Here is a 21,040-nt window from a genome sequence, read left to right on the forward strand (position 1 = left end):
GGCCATTCTGGAAGTTGTGCCAAGGTCGCAGGCCCAGGTGGGAGCACACAGGAGCACATGGCAGTGTTTGGTGGGAGTGATGAGTGGTTTAGTGCACCTGGGATCTGGTAAGCGACAGGGCCGGGCTTGGCAGGAGCTGTAGATGGTTCCCCGGGGCGCCGGGAGCACGAGGCTGGGGAGAGTGTGCAGTTTTCCAGACCCCAAGGAGAGACAATGGGAAGGTAACCTGGCCTGAGGTGGAGGAGCTTACAGAGAGAAGCACGTGAGCCCATCTCTTGCCAGCAGACCATAACGTTCTCGAGGGCTTAGGCCACATTTCAGTTGTTTGTATTGCCTTATGAGTCTAGCAGATACCCAGGAAATAGCAGACAGACACTTAGTCAACGTTCATTGAAACATAACTCAGTCGCACAGAGTAGGTTCACATAATCCAGTTATATCTGTTACCATTTGCTTATTCCCTTCTTTTTACGTAAAAACATCAGAAGTGAATCATGGTCTGCCTTCATAACATGATGACAAAAATCCAAAAAAGGGCCTGGATGAATGAATCACGCTGTATCTTGTATGGCTAAAGCCTACAGTGATGACAGTAGTGACGGTACAGCCGGACGCTGGATGAGGTCACTGGTATCAACTTGGTGAACACTGGGGGGTAGGGGGAAGGGGCACTAGGCTCTGGCCACCTGACCTGTTGTCCTTGAGCAGAGACAAGTGATACTGAGGTGCAGACCAGGCTACCTGCTCTTTCCTTTCAGCCCAGTAAGAACTAACTAACAAGAGAATGAGGAGAGTCAGTTTCCCAAAGTACTCTCACACTTCCCCGTCTCCGAAACAGGCAGAATGAGTACTGTCCTCTCTCTCCTTCATGAAACAGCCGTGTCCATGTGGTTCAGCTTGGATGGCAAGGGTTGGAGATACCCTACACGTCGTTTCAGCTCTGCTGTGGCAAGGAAGCGGATTTGGGGCTAGGTCCCAGTTGGCCTCTGTGATGTGGGAAGGGAGAGGTGGGGTTCTGTGCTGAGTCAAGATACCCTTTATTTTGTTGGTTCATCTTCCTTCTCTTCTCCCTCTTCTACTACCTTGGTTCTTGGGTTTTCAGATAAGCCACTGCCAGAGCAGCCTAGTACCCGCCCCTCCACTCTGCCCCAAGTGATACTCTCAGAGGGGCTCGGGTGTCTCATCGGGACGGGCTTTAATGAGGCTGTCCAGTCATTGCTTGCTTGCAGGCCTGGTCCCTCTCCCTGCCAACCCCCAGGAACATAAGTGTGACTGCACTTCTCCATTCCTCACATGGAAAGGCCTGATCCACTTTCTATTCCATGAGCCTAGCTGAATTCAATGGTTCATACCCATTTTGGAATTACAGGTCCATTTGAAAAGCTGATGAAATTTCTAGATTCTCTCTCTCTCTCTCCAGAAGGGGGGCGGGCAGAAATCATGTGCTCATGTTCACACCACTTTGCCTATAGTTTCTGGGGCTTCCTGGGACTTCTGCCTATCCTTCCATTCTTGAGGGACCCTAGACCCTAGGGGAAGAAGGCCCCCGCCTAGCCCCCTGGCTCATTTCATGTGTGCATTAACCATTGCCTGTCCTAAGACAGGCCACCTTGCAAGCTGTAAGGTGATTTGCACTGCTTGGGGAGTATTATTTTTCTTTCTTTCAATTCCCCACCCCATGGGTTGGCTTCCTGGTTGAAAGTCGGTCCAACCTGCATTGGGAAATGGGCTGATCTGACCCCCTGACTTCACAGCTTGGAAGCTGAAGCCCAGGCAGGCTGCCAAGCCTCCCACAGGTGGAGTGAGACGGAGGGTTATTGTCTACATTCCTTCTGGTGAGCCTGTTCTCTCCTGGAGGAGGTCTTAGGATTTGGTGGCACCTGGGCCCTCGGGCGTCTGGCCCCTGACTTCTTGCACAGCTATTTCCTGGCTGGCAGTCAGGGCTGGCTGACTCACAAGCAAACAGCAGAGTCAATTCCCTGTCCTTCAGCAATTACAGAAGAAGCTGCCCTTCTCTTTGATGATGCTAAGGGAGAAAGAAAAGAGAGCTGGCAGGAGCGGTCTCCCACGCTCTGGATACAACCGTGCATGGAACGTTGAACCCACAGAGAATTAACTCTCAGTGAACTGAGCATACCGGGGGCATGTCAAGGGAGTTTAGCAGCTTGATTCAAATGTGTGCTCTTCCCCTGGAGGTAGTGGGGACCTGAGAAGGTGTGGGGACAAGGGTCTCTGTGAATAGTCTTTGTTGTCTTAGCTTCATCTCAGGGCAAAGACTCTGGAGCCCCCTTCTAGGACTTTCTAGCTCCTGCCAACTTCAGAGGCTTCTGAAGCCATAGTGGAGCCCCCATGAGCAATGAGGGCTTTGCAGCAGGACATGAGCACATGGAAGCTTTGGGTGGAATGGAACTGGGCTTTCATGCTCTCGCGGGTGGCATTGGCTCATGGGAGGAAGCTACAAAACAAACCCTTTGTCACTTGTTGAGCCCATGACTGCTGTGCTAGGCCAGCTTCTGGTCCAGCAGCATGCCTGTGGCCCACAGGGAAGAAAACATGACCAGGGCTGCCCAAGGCACACTTGCCAGAATGCCACTTGGACAGTTTCATAGTGCAGTAGCATCGATGACCCGTGACACCCGCAAGCCATCTACTGGGATCCTGCTCATTGATGTTACCTCTTTACACACATCTTTGCATTTTACCTTATCTACAGAATGGCATTTACCAGAGGCCTAATTTTAATTTGACTTCAAGAAGAAAGATGGGGGCTTGGCATGCCTGGCAGAAGAAAGCATTGCTATTCACATAAACTGGAGGAGATGAAGTCTTCTGCATGCCTAGAATTCTCTTCCCCAGAGCAAATAACTTTCAATGATCAATATGCTGTATGTTTAGCAAGAAACATACCAAGAAAAACATAAAAGGAAGAGGGTCAGCGTGAAGTTCCACCTTCAAAATAGGACTTGGAAGAAATCAGGACATTTTATGCAGGCTTATACAGGTGTGCTAAGAGAGATGACTTGTGTTTGGGCCAGACATGGCATTTGGCAAACGTTGCTCTTGCCCCAAATCACTTATGGTTGATCTTCCACAGAAAATAATCAGTCAAGGTCATGGGGTAGTCATTAAGACTCAGTTGCACTTTCTCCTCTGAATTGTGTTATTTATTTATTTATTTATTTGTTTGTTTGTAAAGATTTTATTTATTTATTTGACAGACAGAGATCACAAGTAGGCAGAGAGGCAGGCAGAGAGAGAGCTCGGGGGAAGCTGGCTTCCTGCTGAGCAGAGAGCCCGATGTGGGGCTCGATCCCAGGACCTGGGATCATGACCTGAGCCGAAGGCAGGCTTTAACCCACTGAGCCATCCAGGTACCCCTGAAATGTGTTTTTTAAAAGTCTTCTCGTTGTTATATTTGTAATCAGAAATGTATTCCTTTAACTTCACTCCTGTGTTTAAGAAACATTTAGTGAGCTCTTTCTGTATGCCACACAGTGCTGGGTACACTGAAATACAGTGGTGGGCAAAACCCAGGCCCCACCCACAGGCCAGTGAGGAGCAGAGGGTGATCAGATGGACCCCCACTTCCGGCAGAGTCTCCAAAGTTTGTATTCATTCTGTGTCCATTTCATCTTGCCTTTTCCGTAAGAAAGCGGATGCTTGTAGTCCAGCAGAGCTTTGTTCAGCGAGGACCTGTCACAGGACAGGTGTTTGCTGAGAGCTGGGGAAACCAGGGTGACCTCAGTCATCCCTCCTCTGGGAGGAAAGAAGGGCTAATGGGCACACTGGGGAGTGAGGGCAGTGGTAAAGAGACATGCACGGGAGCCTGGGAGCTCTGAGGGGGACCCCCTCAGTGGCCGGCCTGGACATCAGAAAAGGTTTCCAGCATGTGTGAGACTCAAAAGATGAATATAAGTAAGTGGCCTGGGTTGAGGGCGGGTGTGGGGGGGGGACGCACCAGTCAGGAGGCACAGAGCCACGTGGCACAGCCCAGCCTGCTGGCGGTGGAAGACCGGGGCGGGAGTGGCCTGGGCATAGAGTGAGGTTCAAGGGGAAAGGTGTGCGGTGCCCTATGACCTGGCGGGGGACAGGGGGAGTGGTTGGGGCGAGAGCTACAGGTCTGTGCAGGAAGTGGTTCCAGCCAGAGGTGGCCCCAACAGCCACTGCCTCCAGCCTCTCGCCCCAGCCCAGGGCCCCTCCCAGAGCCGCCTCTAGCCACCGCAGCCCCTCCTCTGGGGTCCTGTATGTTCTCATCTCCAGTGAGAGAGGGGAGGTCGGGCGAGCTGGAATCCCAGACCCTCCTTCAGCAGGACAGCCTCAGGGATTCTCAAACGTTGACAAAGCTCAGCCCTGATTAAAGCCACCGTTGAAACCTGTATTACCGTCTGAGGGCAGCTGTACAAATGCCCACACACTGGGTGGCTTGAAATAACGGATATTTCTGATGTCACCATCCTGAAGTCCAGAAGCCTGGAATCAAGGTATCCATGGGCAGTAGCTCTTCTAAAGGCTGCAGCTGAGAATCTTTCCTTGCCTCTTCCAGCTTTCGGTGGCTCCACGCATTCCTTGGCTGGTGGCTGCCTCCCTCCCATCTCTGCTTCTGTCTCTGTCTTCCCAAGGGCTGTCGTCCTGCCTTCTGGCATGGGGACACATGTCACTGGAATTTAGGGCACACTCAAATAAATCACCCAGGTAATCTCATCTGGAGATCCTTAACTTAATTACTTCTGGGTGGACATACCTTTTGGGAGGCCACCATCAACCAACCTCCTATAAACCTACAGAGGGGGTCTGGGGGGCTTAGTCGCTTGAGCATCTGACTCTTTGATCTTGGCTTGGGTCATGATTTCAGGGTTGTGGGATCGAGTCCCATGCTGGGCTCCACACTCAGCGTGAAGTCTGCTTGAGATTCTCTGTCTCCCTCTCCCTCTGCCCTCCCTCCCTCTCTCAAAAACAAATAAATGAATAAAATCTTAAAAAAAAAAAAAAGCCTGTGGGGAGTGAAGTAGAATGAGCAGGCACTTTCCTGTGTGTGGTATTCCCCCTTCCTTCAATGCAGTGATCTGAAAGTTTGATGCACCATCCATTGTCTTCATAAGGACGATGGGCTCTACCCTCACCAGGCATCCTGAGGCACTAAATGTGTTTTATTCTGCTCCAGGCCCACTCCTTTGCAGACTTGCTCGAGTTCCAGACTGATTTTATGAGTTCTGCGGCCTTGAAAGGTAGACCGTGTGTACCACGGTCTCTTCCCCTGCATTTTTCACCAGGAGGAAGTCTGAATGCCTCCTTGGGAAGCTGGGAAATCCAGATAGACCATGAGTGAATCTTCAATGTAAAAGGGCAGTCTGTGTGAACTTCCAGAGAAGTATTATGAAGAGTACTTGAAACCCCACAAAGGATCCTAGGTTGCCTTTTCTCAGAAAGATAATCACACGCGTCAGGGATCCCCTTGTATTTCCCTGCACTTGGCTGAGAAACAAGGCAATGTCTGGAGCCCAGAGAGAGACAATGGCAAGGAAGCCCAGACCCAGGGACCACTGGCCCAATCAGCCTGCAACAGTGAGGACACCTGTGATTCCATCTGGATAATTTGTTATATTTGGTTCCATTGGCCTGCCAGCGCTCCGGTTGTCAAAGACTTATAGTGACCTGTCGAGGGAGAGAGAGCTGCCCCTGAGACCAAGCTAGAGGGAGATCCCCAAACTGTGCCGTGGACCCGTGCCAGGACAGCCCACCCTCAGAACTGTGTGTTAGCATTGGGTTTTTACGCAGAGTCCAGGCGTGACTGGGGCCAGGGTGCTCACACTTCCATCCCACTAGGGGATTGTTTTGTGACTTCTGGCAACATGCTTTCCCGTGTCATCTCCCTGGTGACCCACTCAAGCTTGGAAGAAGAGAGTTCACCTCCTTCTCCTCTATAACTGGATGTCCACAAGCATCAGAAGGTGCTGGATGTTAGTAAGGTGGGTGGTGAGTCAGTAGGACAAGATGGATTGGGAATGTCCCCGGGGAGCTTGGAGCCATTAGTGGTACACGCGATGCTCTGTTTTGTAATTAGGGTGTTTAGCAGATTAGGAAATATTGTCTTAAGTGTTGTATACCGAGTAAATCTTTCTGGTTCAGGCAGTGATTTATGGGGAAGTTGCAAAATGCCATCAGAGGGTATTGCGAACAAAATATCTCACTGTATAGTTTTATTTTCCATGGAAGTATCTATTCACGGCAATTATAAATTATCTAGGACTTGGGGCCGAGGTTCGTTTTAGTGCCTAGCCCCAAACTGTTGTTGAACTGTTTGTGGTGTTTCTAAGGAACCTGGGTATCTCCTGGTGTTTCAGGAACAAAGCACGTTGGTAGTGGGACAGGCTGTGATACTCCTTCCTAAGCACTTTTTCCTGTTGATCCATATTGCCTTTTCAGATCAATCCCGCCCTTAAATGTGAGGCGGTATATGGGGCTGTCCTGCTTTCCTTCCTCAGGACAATGTGGGGAAACGGAGGCCAAGAGAGGTCTGAGGGAAGACATTTTGCCCCTCTGCCTTTGGTGGCCTTTTATTCCCTTCCAGAGTTGCCTTGAGTGGCTCCTCTGGTGGCTGTGCCAGCCTTGGGTCTGAGCCTGAGGTCACCAGCCTTGCCTGGTGTCCACCCTGGGCCCCCACTGCTCCAACCCTTGAAGTTCCCCTCCCCAACTCCTCCTCCTCGCTCCACTTTCCCTACCTGTCTGCTACTTCAGAGCCTGCGTCACACTCTGGGCGGCTTGGTGGGGGACCCCCACCTAAAGCACAGACTCCTGAGAGCATAGCCCCAGTGCCCTCGTCCTGCATATCCCCACCCCAGTTCCAGACTGAGCCCCAGAGGGAGCCATTACTGCATCAGGTGGGACCACAGTAGCAAGAAAATGCTTTGCTTCGAGGTGTGGGAATTCTTTCCCCCATGATCTTTTAAAAGTACAAATGAAACAAAACAAATGTCTTCAACCTTGAAACACTCTCTCACACACACACACACACACACACACACGCTGAAGTGAGTGCCTTCTATACACTCCTTCATATGCCATATCCCCCTCATTACAACCCATGATGGTGCCCATTGTACAGACAAGCAAACTGAGGCCAGGGAGGTTACTGAACTGCTCTCAGTCATACAGCTGGTGAGAGTGGGACTGTGTTTTGAATCTAGGCAGCTAGGCCTCCTGGATCCCTGCTCCAAAGTATCACAGATACTCCCTTGCAACCTCTTTTCCTTGGCTGTGAAGGCAGATTATGCCAACTGAAAATTTATAAAAACCCTGAAAATAATTTAGAAATTTTATTTTATTTATAAAGATTTTATTTATTTATTTATTTGACAGAGAGAGAGAGAGGGAGCAGGAACATGAGCAGGGGGAGTGGGAGAGGGAGAAGCAGGCCTCCTATCCAGCAAAGAGCCCAGTGTGGGGCTCGATCCCAGGACTCTGGGATCGTGACCCCGAGCCAAAGGCAGATGCTTTAACAAGTGAGGCACCCAGAGGCCCCTAATTTAGAAATTTTAAGTTAACAATAATGTCACCACCAAAGAATCGCAGCTCTTAATATCTTGCCCTATCTCTTGCTAGATATTTCTCTGTGCTTATTTTGGTACCATGTTTCCAGAGGCTACTAAAAATTCCAATGTATGGATTACTGTAATTTACTGATTCCTGTCCTCTCTGTAGAACGTCTTGCTTCCAACTTCCAATAACCGTTTGATCAATTTCTCCCTTTTTACAGTCTTCACCCTTGTAGCACCGACAGAGAGGCTACAGACAATCATGAGATCCTCTTTTTTAAAATAAATAGTAACTGCATTTCTCCCTGCCAGGTGAAATGGCTCCAACAACAAGAAGTTAAACGCAGGGTGAAGAGACAGGTGCGAAGCGACCCGCAGGCCCTCTATTTCAACGACCCCATTTGGTCCAACATGTGGTACATGGTGAGTGGGATATGGGCCTCACCGCCCCCTGGGCATTTGCACTGCCGTGTTGCCGGGATGGGTTCATTTCCCCCAGCAAAGCTAAATCCTCACGGCAACTCCAAACAGACGCACTTCCTAACATTGTGAAATCCCTGCTTCAGTGCTGCGTAGCACAGATGTTCTCGTGAAAGTTTTAAGAATGATGCAAAACCTCCCCAGGGTGGGGGCTGTGGAGTCCTTGAGCAGGGCAGTGAATTCATCCAAGCTCAGGACTAATTAAGCAGTGAAAAGTGAGAGCCCACAAAAGGAGATACTACCCTAGGAAAATGATAGATTGCCAGGTGTAGGAAAAGCTCGGGGAGCAGTTCCCATTCACTCTTCCTGGGAATGGGTGGGAGAAAGAGGTTGTCCGCTCTGTAGGGCACGGGGAAGTGTTTCCTCCTTATTCACTGGCGCGCATAAGAACGCCCCTGCTGGGTTTACGCAGTACGATGTGCCCATCTTATGCCACGCTGTGGCTTCAAGGAGTCCGTGCTGGGGGCGGGCTTTGTGTCTTCTGTGCCTACAGCACTGTGGTGACAAAAACAGCCGCTGTCGATCAGAAATGAACGTCCAGGCAGCGTGGAAGAAGGGCTACACTGGGAAAAACGTGGTGGTCACCATCCTTGATGATGGCATAGAGCGCAATCACCCCGACCTGGCTCCAAACTATGTAAGTCAAGCCTAGGAACGTGCAAAGATACTCAACCATGCTCGTCATTCCATCAATACAAATTTTAAAAACTGTAAGGTAGATAAATAAATAAATAATAAAACAAATTTTTAAAATAATAAATAAATAAATAAATAAAAACCATAAAGTGCCATTTCTCCTCTCCCACCCCATTATATTAAACAATACAGAAAACCATGTTGCGGGGGAGGGGGGTGTTGGCGAAACACACTTCCCTCGTCGTGGAGCCGGGGGTTGTCCTGGAGCCGGGAGTTGCCCAGAAGGATTGGTCCAGATGTTTGAGGAGTCACATGTATTCCCGAGAATGGGTCCTGAAGAATTCAGAAGTGGGTGTGGAGATGGTCATCGGACTAATGCAAGCAGCGTGAAACATGACACAGTTCAAGCCTGGGCTCTGGACCCAGCTGCCTGGGGTTCTGTCCGGGCTCTGCAGTTCACTAGCTCTGAGACCTCGGGCAAGTTGCTTCACTTCTGGGCCTCAGGGTCACCATCTGTGAAATGGCACCTCATCCGGTCATTGCGAGGACTGAACGTCTTTGTAAGTGTAAAGGAGCGAGCCTGGCACGGAGCGCATAGGAAGAAGGCATTCAATATTCTAATGTATTCTAACGAACCTGCGTGTGTAACAAAGGTTAAGTTCACCCATGCCCTGTCTGTTGGAGAGACAATTACTCAGCCCTTAAAAATGGCAGTTTTGAAGTCAACAATCCGGCAGAGCTTTTCTGAAGTGTTTTAAAAGGAGGGTGTGAAATGATACGAGTACCGTAACTATGAGTGTCTAAACAGAGACACGAACATTAGACATATAAGGTGATGGACAGTCTGGCACATACTGCAACACGGGTGAGCCTTGAGGACATTAAATGGAAGATGCCAATCACGGAAAAAAAAAAAAAACCCAAATTCTGTATGATTGAACTTAGAAGAGGCACCTAGAACAGTCAAATTCTTGGAGACAGAAAGCAAAATGGGGATTGCCAGGAGCTGGGGGAGTGGAGAGAGGGGAGATGGGTGCAGAGTGTCAGTTTTGCAAGGTGAAGAGGTCTGGGGGTGGAAGGTAGTGATGGTTGAACAACAGTGTGAATGTACTTAATGCCATTGAACTTTATACTTTCAAATGGTTAGGAGGGTACATTTTCGGGGGGTGTATTTTACCGCAATAAAAATGTACGCAAGATGATAGTTCTAGGACGAGAGTACCAAGTGTATGTTTTTCTCTACTTTCTAACAGAGGCATAAAAATTATTTAAAGCACGCTGTGCCATTTCTCTTTGGTCACTGAGATTTCCTTTCTTAGGATTCCTACGCCAGCTATGATGTCAACGGAAATGATTATGACCCGTCTCCACGCTATGATGCAAGCAATGAAAATAAGTACGTCACTCTGTCTCCTCCTTCCTTGCTTCCCTGTCCCTCTCCCTGCAGAATCACTATTGAACTGGCCCCCAGTAGGGATTCCAGAAGGGTGATGGGGCTGCCTGGCCGGTGTCTGGGGCTTAGCCAGGAGCCGGAAGCCAGTCCCAGAACAGCCCTTCAGGCACAAGACAGCCCCTTGGAGTTTGCCTCCTCCTTGGGGTGTCAGCTCTGCTGGTCAGCTAGAAACGGATGTTTGACCAACATTGTCTCTGTTTCCCACCTTGTCTCCATGACCAGTTGTGTTACGACAGCAGTTTGGGGATACCTGGGTGGCTCAGACAGTTAAGCCTCTGCCTTCAGCTCAGGTCATGATTTCAGGGTCCTGGAATCAAGCCCTGTATCGGGCTCCTTGCTCAGTGAGGAGTCTGCCTCTCCCCTCACTCATGTGCACTCTCTTTCTCTTTCAAATGAATAAACTCTCTTAATACAAAAAAAAAAAACAAAAAACAAAGACAGCGGTTTGGCCTAGTGGAGCACAGAAGTCACATGCCTGAGCTTTTTTGTCTTCGTCCATGACCTTATGGGAGAGGTGGAAGGGCCCTGAGTGATGTTGGATAGATCTGGGTTCAAGTCCAAGCTCTACCATCCCTGGCTGTGAGGCTCCATCTCAGTCTTAAGAGACTTTCCGTGGAGACGATGCTCCCTACCTCCCAGGGTTGTGGGGTAGGCTGAACAGATAGGGGAAGAAACCGTGGGGGGTGCCGTCTAGGTAGCTGTTTTCATCATTTTGCAAACGAAGACAGCTGGTCTAGAGAGATTAGATGACTTGTGTGCTGTGAAGTGACAGCCCTGTTGTGGGGGGAGTCAAGTCCAGCTTCGCAAACCTGGCCCTGGGACTTCATTCGCTGTGTCCTGCCTGTCTTTTCTCTGTTGGCATGCCCCATGCCCTGAGCTTGTACCATTGCTCCAGAAATATTTAGTGGAAAAGAACAAAAGACCTTTCTTTGGTCTCCCAGCTGACACAACGCTTGCCAAGGTGCCTTCTCCCTCCCATATAGTATTTTGCTTTTCTGTAGATTCCATGGTGAGGTTCAAACACGACTACCATGCTGTGCTGTGCAGGGAGGCTCAGCTAGGCTGATGTGTTCAATACAACAGAGCTCAGAGTCCCCGGAGCTAGCAGAGGCCCCAGCCCTGAGAGCTGCTTTCCTGCCTCATGTCCCAAGGTCATGTCCGGAGGTGCGCTTCCTGCCCAGCCACGAGCACGCCTGGGGTGCAGGGTGCCTCATTTCCCAGCCACACATCCAGGGGGCTGGGAGGAATGATCCAGACAGGACACAGTGACCCGTGAAGGGCAGGCTTGAATCTGGGTGAGACATGGAGCTCCATGACACTGGGGACAGCCCTGGCCCTGGGGGATGGCACAAGATTCGCAGAAGGACGAATGACTCCCTTCCAGAAGGCTAGCACGCAGACCCGGGACTATTTTTAAAGGTGGTTTTAAATTTAAATCAATGATTCTAATCCCCATGGACTCTCTCAGAGTTGGGCTGTTGAAACTTGCCCATATTTTGGCCTCTCTGCAGAGGAATTGCCTCCATGAAGCACGTTGGAAAATGGGGTCATTACTGAGGAAAGCAATTTGTTTTTCTGGTAATTTCTTCGCAGTTCCTCCACCGCTGTTGAGTGTTCCAATTTCGAGTGTTCTTCCTCGGCTCCTGCTTAAGTGGCCGTGGAGGGGAGGGGAAGGGAGGGCTGTCCCGAGGTGAGCATGGGGGTGGCAGGGGCACAGGGGACCCATTCATTCTCCCTTCCATCCTGTCAGCCCCACGGATGTCTACGCGGCACCTGCAATGTGCTAGACAACGTGCTGTGGGTGACCTGAAGGCATAGTTCGGGAGGAGGAAAGCCCGGGACCCTGCGTGTGGGGAGCAGAAGCCCCTCACTTCGTCCTGGGGTTAGGGGAGGTGCTCGCCCTGTGCAGGGGCAAGACTGCCCCGGGGGGTTAGGCAAAGCTGGGCTTGAGGCTCCCTCCCGGGGGAGCAGCCGGCAAGGGAGGGGTGTGGGGGTGGGGGTCAGGACAGAGGCTAAGTGACGCTCCTCCTTGCAGGAGACCAGAGCAATGCCCGGGACGTGCTCCCGATTGCCGGGCGGAGCCCTAACTCCATTTTCTGCTTTGCTTCAGACATGGTACTCGCTGTGCGGGGGAAGTCGCTGCTTCAGCCAACAACTCTTACTGCATCGTGGGCATAGCATACAATGCCAAAATCGGAGGTAAGGTCCAGGGGCACGCAGCTGGGGAGCCACGGGGCCCGCAGCAGGGGTGTCCCACCAGGGGCAACAGCTGCACCTCTGCTGGCCTCGGCCGGCTGTGTCAGACCTGCGCCCCCCTTACTCCCCCCAGCCTGCAGCCTGGTGGCAGGCAGCCAGCACCCCATGACTGGGGCCTCACCTCTGAGGGATTGCTCACTGTGTTGCCCTAAAAGCCATCGGGAAGGTACCCCCTTTCTCTTTCCCAGCCCTGCTAGTCTGACTCACCACTGTCAACCAGACCGCCCCTCAGAAAAGGCCACGCTGGTTCCCTTCTGCTCACAGCCCTGCAGGGGCTCCCTGTCACTGCCACAATGAAAGTCCTTGCTCTAGTCTGCTGGCTCACTTCTCCTGCCCCTGCCCCTCAGCTTTAGCCAGGGAGCCTTTGTCATAGTGTCCCCTAGTCACAGGTTGTCCTCCCAATTTAGGCCTTGGCTTGCAGCCTTCCTTCCCATCACCCCAGAGCCTCTTCCTGCCTCTCCCTTTGGCTCCATGCCCACTCTGCTCCCCTCGCCTTGTTCACCACGGCTAGTGGGGGACCAGGTCTTCCGGGTCCCTGTAAGGAGCCTGACCCCAGGTGTTTCTGCCTCTCCTGGTTACCTTCTCTATCTAGGAGTCAGGCTTCCCTTGCTAGGAGGGGGATTTAGAGCAAAGAGTCCCATATCTTCTTCCCCGCCTGAGCCTGGCAGTTTGACAGTCCCAACTGGCAATCAGCAGGTACTCCAAAGTAGCAATTAGGGGCATTTCGCTAAACTGGGAGCCGAGCAGGTGCGTGCCTTGGGCATGAATGGTCCTTGAGCATCCAGCTGGCTTTGGGATGCCCCTGTCCTCGCTGGGACTCTCTCAGTTTGGAGATGCTCATGCTCACTCAATGGGCCTTCCCAAGGCACTACCTTCCCTGCTGCTTTGCCTTTGCTGGAGTGATTGTAGCCTCTCAGGTCTACTATGGAGAGGTTGGGCCATGGGTTCCCAGGATCACGCTGGAGGTTCCAATGGATACATACCCCTAAGAAGTCTCGCCATAAGCTGTAGGACCAGCCTGACCTGGGTACCAATCCCAGTTCCATCACCCACTAGCTGTGTGTCCTTGGACAATCCATGTAACCTCTCTGAGCCTCGGTTCAGAATAGCAATAACTCAGCTGACTCCCCAGGTCTGTTGTGACCATGAAGTGAGATGCGCTGTGTGTGGAAAGCACTGGCCGAGGGCTAAGTGCAAGGGGACTCTGAGCAACTCCTTCCCTCCTGCCGAAATTCAGAGACAGAATAAAAGTGATTTGTGTTGCCTTGAGTTAGGGCTAGACCCCACCTTTGGGATTGTCTGAGCCCTGCACCCCAAAGACCCTGGACTGGGAGCACTGACATTTTCGGGGAGCTGTTAGAAGTACAGAAAATCGTAGTGTCCCAGACCTACTGAGTCAGGATCTGCATTATATCAAAATCCTGAGAGGGTGTGGCAGCCAATGTCAGTCTGAGAAGTCCTGGTTGAGAGGGTTCTGAAGTCAGGCAGGTAGGTGACACCCACTCTGTGGGCTGCAATGAGCAACCAGAGGAGTTAAGGAGGTAGAGAACCTCCAGAGAAAGTGCCCGTGAGTGTGGTTGGTTCTCACTCTGTACTCCATGCAGAAATGTTACCCAGTTTCCTGAATTCGGAAAAGATCACTTCTATGACCACAGGGCTTGGGAAGAGGAATATTTTTTAATTAATGTATTTCATATCTTTACGTATAATACTGTGCTAGCCACTGAGGGGAAGAATAAGGATAAGACAGATAAAATCTGCGACCTTCTAGAAGCTTCGCATGTCTTTGGGATGAACCATGCAAACATGAAAGATAGTATAAGACCAAGTATTGAAATGACAGGCAGATGGGGGGTGGTGGCAGGGCAAGCACTCAGTGAGGGCAGAAACGTGAGGCTGAGGCACAAGCTCAATACAAGAGAATTTGACTGGGAACAGGAAAAGTGCTTAGGGGAAAATAGGACGGTCATCATGGAAGCATGCCACGTACAGTTACAGATAGGGTGGGGCTGGCCACGGAGATGCCGAGTGTGGGGTTGGAGGCTGGCATTGACCCAGGGGACCTGTGACAGCTGGGTCTCCAAAATTGCTTGTATACTGCTCCAGCCCTACCACACAGGCAGACACCCCGTCTTCCAAGCCCAGCCCTGGACAGGGCAACCTTCAGGCACCCCTAACATAGCCTCCCTCTCTGAGTGAGCTAACACACAGCAGATGCCCATGGAACTGACCGTGAGTGTACCCTTTAATTTATTTTTATTTATTTCTTTTAGCTTTTGCTCAAGAGATTGAAGTGTATCTCCTAACTTATTCCAATCTATCTGGAAGCACTCTTAAACTATTTCATGTATTAGACATGAACCTGAACCAGATTATTCCAACCGACACTCATTCCCATGCTTTGTGCTGTTGTTTTTTTAATTTTACTACATGTGTTATAAATCCATAGGCATTGTTCTTCTTTAAACAGTTGACTTTAAAATCCTAGTGGAAAGGGATATATTTACCTACATATTTACCATTCCCGGTGCCCATCCTCACTTTCTAGCTTTGGATATCTATGTGGTTTCCATGTTTCTTTAGCCTGAGAATTTCTTTTCATGTTTTTTGAAGTGCAGGTGTACTGATGACAATTTATCTAAGCATTTATCTGAGAGTGTCTTTATTTCAACCTCATTTTTGAAAGAAATTTTGCTGAACCCAGAATTCTAATGGGACATGTTTTTCTTTCAACACTTTAAAAATGTTCTTCCATTGTCTTCTGGTGTCCATTGTTTCTGATGATGAGTCATTTTTAATCCGCATTGTTGTTCCCCGTTTACATGATGTGATTTCTTTTTTCCATCTGTGCTTTGCTGGTGAGTATGATATACTTGGGTGTAATTTTCTTCATGCTTATCTGGCTTGAGGTTTGCTTGGTTTCCCAGGGGCTTATTCTTATTTTTTGGTCTAAGTCAAATGTGGAAAAATTGCTGTCATTATCTCATTTTTTTCAACCCTATTTTCCCTCTCCTCTCTTTGGGTACCAGTTATAGTTGTTCGATTCCTTGATATACCTTATAGGTTATTGAGGCTGTGTTCATCATTTTAAGTCCTTTTTCCCTCTCTGTGCTTCAAATTATATGATTTTTATTGCACTGTCTTCAGGCCCATTAATACTTTCGTTTGTGGTGTCCAACCTGTTGTTAATTCCATCCAATGAATTCTCTTTTTTTTTTTTACTTTCAGATCTCATGCCTTTCTGTCCTGTGATTTCCACATTTTTTTTATTGTTCCCACATCTTTCCTGAGGTTCTTTTCTTCACCCATTATTTCTATCTTTTGTTATCGATTCTGTAACATATTTGTAAGAGTTACTTTAAAGACTTGTGCTAATTCCAGTATCTCGGTTATTTCTGAGTGCTTGTAATGCTTGCTTCTTCTTTTTACAATGGGTCATGTACTCTTGTTCCTTTGCACATGGCTAGCAAATGTTTGCTGTACCCTAGACGTTGTTGTGCTACATTGTAGAGACTCTGGATTCTGTGATCTTTGAATGCTGTTGAGTTTCGTCCCGGCAGTCAGTTCAGTTTGAACATGTGGAGGTTTGACTCTTCATTTTTTATGGTTGATCTCTTTCTGATTTGCCCTTAGCCTCAGGGAAGATTCTTTATCCCAACCACATGGTCTTTCCTTTTAGATTGTGACCCTTTTGGCATCTCAGGGGAAAGACTGAAACGTTTACCAAGACCTCTAACTTGACAAGAATCAGAGTCCAAATTGACTCTCCTGCAGTGGGCAGCGTCTGAAGTATCCACTCAGCTCATTCAGCCTCCAGCTGGTCCTTTCCCCTTGAACTTCTGAGAGTCTTGCCCAAAGTGTTTAGTTCAGGGGTCAGCCAAGCGTTTGAGGGGAGTTTATGTGTCCTCTTCTGTGGCTTTCTCCTTTCTGAGATTTCTCTCAATTTCCAGCTGCTCTAGCCATCCCAAACTCCATCCTATGATTTTCCATGAGAATTAGATTGCAATTAGATTGCATTTTTCCTCCTTAAGTTCTAGTTTCTCTATATACCAAGAGAACTGGGGAGTTCCCATAGAAGAAAAGTTATTCAGACTTGCGTCATACTAAATATGGCTCCCTTCTTTCAAGACCTCACTCCTCTGCCTTCTTCTGTGTGCTTTCCAATGCCCTTATAAAGTCCTGTTTCTATTTAATACATCTTTTGTTGAGAATTTATCATTATTATTTTTTAGAGTCAGCGTGATGGAATCTACTCTGCTGTTATTAGAACTATAACTTGCGGTTTATAGTTTTTTACCAAATAGATTATGTTTTTGGTACTATTGCTGCATGACAGTTTCTGCAAAATGTAGCTGCTTAACCAACAAACGTGCTACCTAGCAGAGATCATGGCTCAACGTCACTCATAAGTTTGCAGTCAAGATATTGGCTGTGATTGTAGTCTGAACGCATGACTGGGGCTGGAGGATCTACTTCCAAGATGGAGGATCCACTTCCAACTTATTTACCATTACTTATTGGATGGAGGCCTCAATTCCTTGCTGGCTGGTGGCAGGAGTCCTGCTTCCTTGATTCCTCACCATGTGCAACCCCCTGTAGAGTTCTAAGAGCATCACCATAACATGATAGCCAGCTTCCTTTTTTTTTTTTTTTTTAAGATTTTATTTATTTATTTGAGAAAGAGAGAGAGAGGACAAGCAGTGGGGAGGGAGAAGCAGGCTGCCCATCCAGCAGGGAGCCCAATGTGGGGCTCGATCCCAAGACCCTAGGATCATGACCTTAGCCAAAGGCAGCCACTTAACCAATGGAGCCACCCAGGTGCCCTTATTGGTAGCTAACTTCTTTCATTTAAGGTGATTCAAGAGAGAGAAGGAAGAAGCAGCCATGTGTATGACCTAGTCTTAGAAGTCATGTACCATGACTTCAGGCAAATGGATCATTAAGTCTAACGAACACTCAAGGGGAGAGAAATTAGGCTGTACCTTTTGAATGGAAGACTATCAAAGAATTTGTGGATATGGTTTAAAGTCACCACAGATAGGGCTCCTAAAAATTTGATTACATATTTATATGAATGGAGTAATTATTTTCTACCCACTTGCTTTGTAAAATTGCCCATTTCTTATATGTTCTATCACATTAAAATAATTAAATCAAATGAAAGAATTAGTAGAACTGTCCTAATAATATCTTTAAAGTAATATTCTTGCTGGAACATTACTAATAAGTCAGGATAGCTCCGAAATACATGTAATGATTTATCAAAGGATGGAGGAATATGGAGAAGGTTAGAATATCTAGATCCCGGTGAAAATGAATTCTTATTTTCCATATTTACTGAATGTTTGCCAGATAATAGGCACTGATCTAAGGTCTGTATATGTATTCTTTTATAAGCTCCATAAAACACTTGTTATAGATGCTGTTCTTACTCCCTTTTAGTGATGAGAGCCAGAGAGGTTAAATAATTTGCCCCAAGGTCAAACCAACCTGGCTCTGGCCCCAGCTCTTTACATCTACTCTTTAACAGGAATCTTTAAACCATAAATACAGACGGATGGATGGATGGATGGGTGGGTGGGTGGTTAGATGGATGGGTGGGTGGGTGGGTGGATGGATGGCTATTATTTCATTGACATTTGATCATACTATACTTATTTTTAGTAAAATATATTAAGATTAATTGTATGCAACTTAACATGAGAAATTAAATCAAACTGAATAACTGCCGAACTCCAGATTTAATTTTATGTTTAAACTTTATATATTTAGGGTGCCTGGGTGACTCAGTGGGTTAAAGCCTCTGCCTTTGGCTCAGGTCATAGTCCCAGGGTCCTGGGATCAAGCCCCGCATCGGGCTCTCTGCTCAGCAGGGAGCCTGCCTCCTCTTCTCTCTCTGCCTGCCTCTCTGCCTACTTGTGATCTCTGTCAAATAAATAAATAAAATCTTTTTAAAAAATCTTTTTTTATATTTATTGTTTAGTTTTATGCTTAATTTGATTTATGTGAATGTAACAGAAGAAAAGGAAACTTAACTTGAAATGAAGACATTGCTGAACATAAATAGTTCATTGTAATGAAATATTTTCTCAAATAGCCCTTTAAGGTAATTAAAAACAAAACAAATCCCAAGATTGTGAAAATCTTTCAGAGGCCAACGTTACTTTTTTAATGTTTAATTTGACTTATGTGAATTCAACAGAAGAAAAACAAACAACTTGAAATGAGGGAATTGTTGGGCGTCACATAAATATTTCACTATGGTGAAATATTTTCTCAAATACTCCTCTAAGATTATTTTAAAAAAAACACCCAAGATTATGAAAATCTTTTAGAGTCTAGGGTTACTTTTTTTTTAATTACATGTTCCCCATAGTGGATCATTAGATTATTAGCACCTTTTCACCCTCACACCTTGACTTCAGACTTTTGTCACTGCCGTTAAATTGTCAGGGTTCAATGGTAATCATCTGTCATGATGATTCTCACACTTAACTTGGTCTTGGTTCACCACCATCGTCTGCAGTACAGCATTTCTATTCCTGAGTTATTTACTTTGATTTATCTCTTAGTTCCCTGGATTTCATCACTGAGGAATTTTCTTCAGGAAAGGCTAGCAGATGCTGTATTTTCCTAGTTCTTTCATCTTTGAGAATGTCCAAAGGTTGCCTTTAGACTTGAATTAGATCTGTGTTATCTGTTACATCCTTACAAAACTTAGCAAACATCACCTTGTTTGTCCCCTGGATTCACTGTTGCTTGGAAACTTAGCTTGAGGTCAACCTGATTTTTTTTTCCCCCTTTGTGGGTAACTTAACTTCTTGGCTTATATAGAATTCTTCCTTTAAACATGAGGTCCAGTAGCTTTGCTGGGCCAACTGTGCATGAGGATTATTCAATAGCAGCTGTTCTTGGGATTCAATACACTTGAAAAGATCCGGGTATTTTTTTTTTTTTTTTTAATTTCAGGCAGATTTTCTTCTGTTACTGTTTTGAACATTTTGGGTTCCGTATATGCAGCTTTAGTCATCATGTGTACCATTTATACATATACTGGATGTCTAGTTCCTGACTTCTGTATTACTTTCTAATCATATTTAACTTTTTATTTCTTTCCCATTTTATTTATTTATTTATTTATTTATTTATTTATTTTTTCAGTTTTTCTCAAGCCTGTCCTCCATGTCTTTGGCAGTTTCACCAGTGTCTCTTTTTCCTAGAGAAAACCCTAGTAAGGCTTTCATTTCTAAAATTGTTTAATGTTTTCCTTCTGTTTCTGTCCTGAGGATGAACACACTTGGGGCCTCTTTCTGTTGCCTCGTCATCTCTTCATTGAATACTTGTATATCTTTGATCTCTTGCTTCAGAGAAAAATTATATTTTCATTCAATTATGCAGAAATGTTTATGTTTTCATCATTCTCTTGTACTCGTTATGCCCCAGCTTTCCTTGTTTCTTGTAGCATTGTTGCATAGATGTCATGCTAATCACTTTCTGGTTATTATTAATGACTGACTGGAGAGGAGATGAAGGCTTTCTCTCTAGACCAGTAAGGTGCTAAACGATGGGGGTTGAGGGTTGGGGAGGAGAGGAGAGGGAACAAGGCTACAGGCACCGAGGACTTGGGTTAAGGGACCCAGATCTTTCTCTTCCACCAGCCTAGTAGCTTTAAGAGCTCCTCTCCCCTCACCAGTGAATTAGCATGAGTTCATGTTATGCTCCCCACAGTGGGGATGGAGCAGAGCTGATTGTCACTTACTTTTTCTCCTCCAACAAACCATGTCACAAAAGATGCCTCTTCTTAACAAAAAAAAAAAAAAAAAAAAAAGTTTATTTGAGAGAGAGAGAAAGAGAGCACAGACGCGGGGGTGGGTTTTGCAGAGGGGGAGGGAGAAGCAGACTCCCCAATGAGTGGGAAACCTGCTGCGGGGCTCGCTCCTGGGACCCTGAGATCATGACCTGAGCCAAAGTCAGACACCGACTGAGCCACCTAGGTGTCCCAAAATGCCCGTTCTTGGAAAGAACAGTATAGTTCTTGGTCAGACCTCACTGTCTCTAAAATAATAGACTTTTCACTTTTGCTGTGAGGACAATGCAGTGTGGCAAAGAAACAAACCCTCCCCACAACCCCTTGGCCCCCCGTCCCCTGGTCATAAGGTCCTCAGGTGCACTGCCTAATTTATGGAGAAATTACACATCCTTGGGAATCACAGAGCCATGTGTCATCTTTATTGTTTCCAGAGAGAAGGGTGGGTGCTCGGTGTTTAACTGGAAGTCTCTTTCATTTCAGAGAAATTTTAAATTTTTTATTAAGTTTATAGAGCTATACATGGATGATTTGTGCCTTTTCTCTATGTGTAATATTTCAGTAAAAATCTGTTTAAATTTTTTAAATTTAAGTTTATTTTTTCAGTGTTCCAAGATTCATTGTTTATGCACGACACCCAGTGCTCCATGTTTAAATTTTTTTTATGTTGTTAGATTAGTCAGTCATTTCTGTGACTCTTGGATTTGGGATCTTGCTTTATCATCCAAGGTAATAAATCGATTGTCTTATTTCTTCTAAAAACATAGCTTTAGAAGAATAGTTCGTCTTAAAGCTTTTATGGTTTTATCGTTTGCATTTAGCTTTTTAATCCATATGGAATTTATTTCTGTGTATGGTGTGAAGGAGACATTTAGC

At 47.0% G+C, this 21,040-nt stretch overlaps 1 protein-coding gene across 4 annotated transcripts in view; it reads left to right on the plus strand.

The window, feature by feature from the left end:
- Positions 1-21,040, plus strand: part of PCSK6 (proprotein convertase subtilisin/kexin type 6) — a 180,567-nt gene that overhangs the window by 53,467 nt on the left and 106,060 nt on the right. For all 4 annotated transcript variants that reach the window (XM_032835983.1, XM_032835985.1, XM_032835987.1 and 1 more), the window contains 4 exons: positions 7,845-7,955; positions 8,506-8,649; positions 9,968-10,044; positions 12,212-12,300. In XM_032835983.1, coding sequence (XP_032691874.1) covers positions 7,845-7,955; positions 8,506-8,649; positions 9,968-10,044; positions 12,212-12,300 — 421 coding nt within the window. The remainder of the gene's footprint in view (positions 1-7,844; positions 7,956-8,505; positions 8,650-9,967; positions 10,045-12,211; positions 12,301-21,040) is intronic.

Source organism: Lontra canadensis, unplaced genomic scaffold (genome assembly GCF_010015895.1).
Source record: "Lontra canadensis isolate GAN:19392208 unplaced genomic scaffold, GSC_riverotter_1.0 scaffold89, whole genome shotgun sequence".
NCBI classification, from domain to species: Eukaryota; Metazoa; Chordata; class Mammalia; order Carnivora; family Mustelidae; genus Lontra; species Lontra canadensis.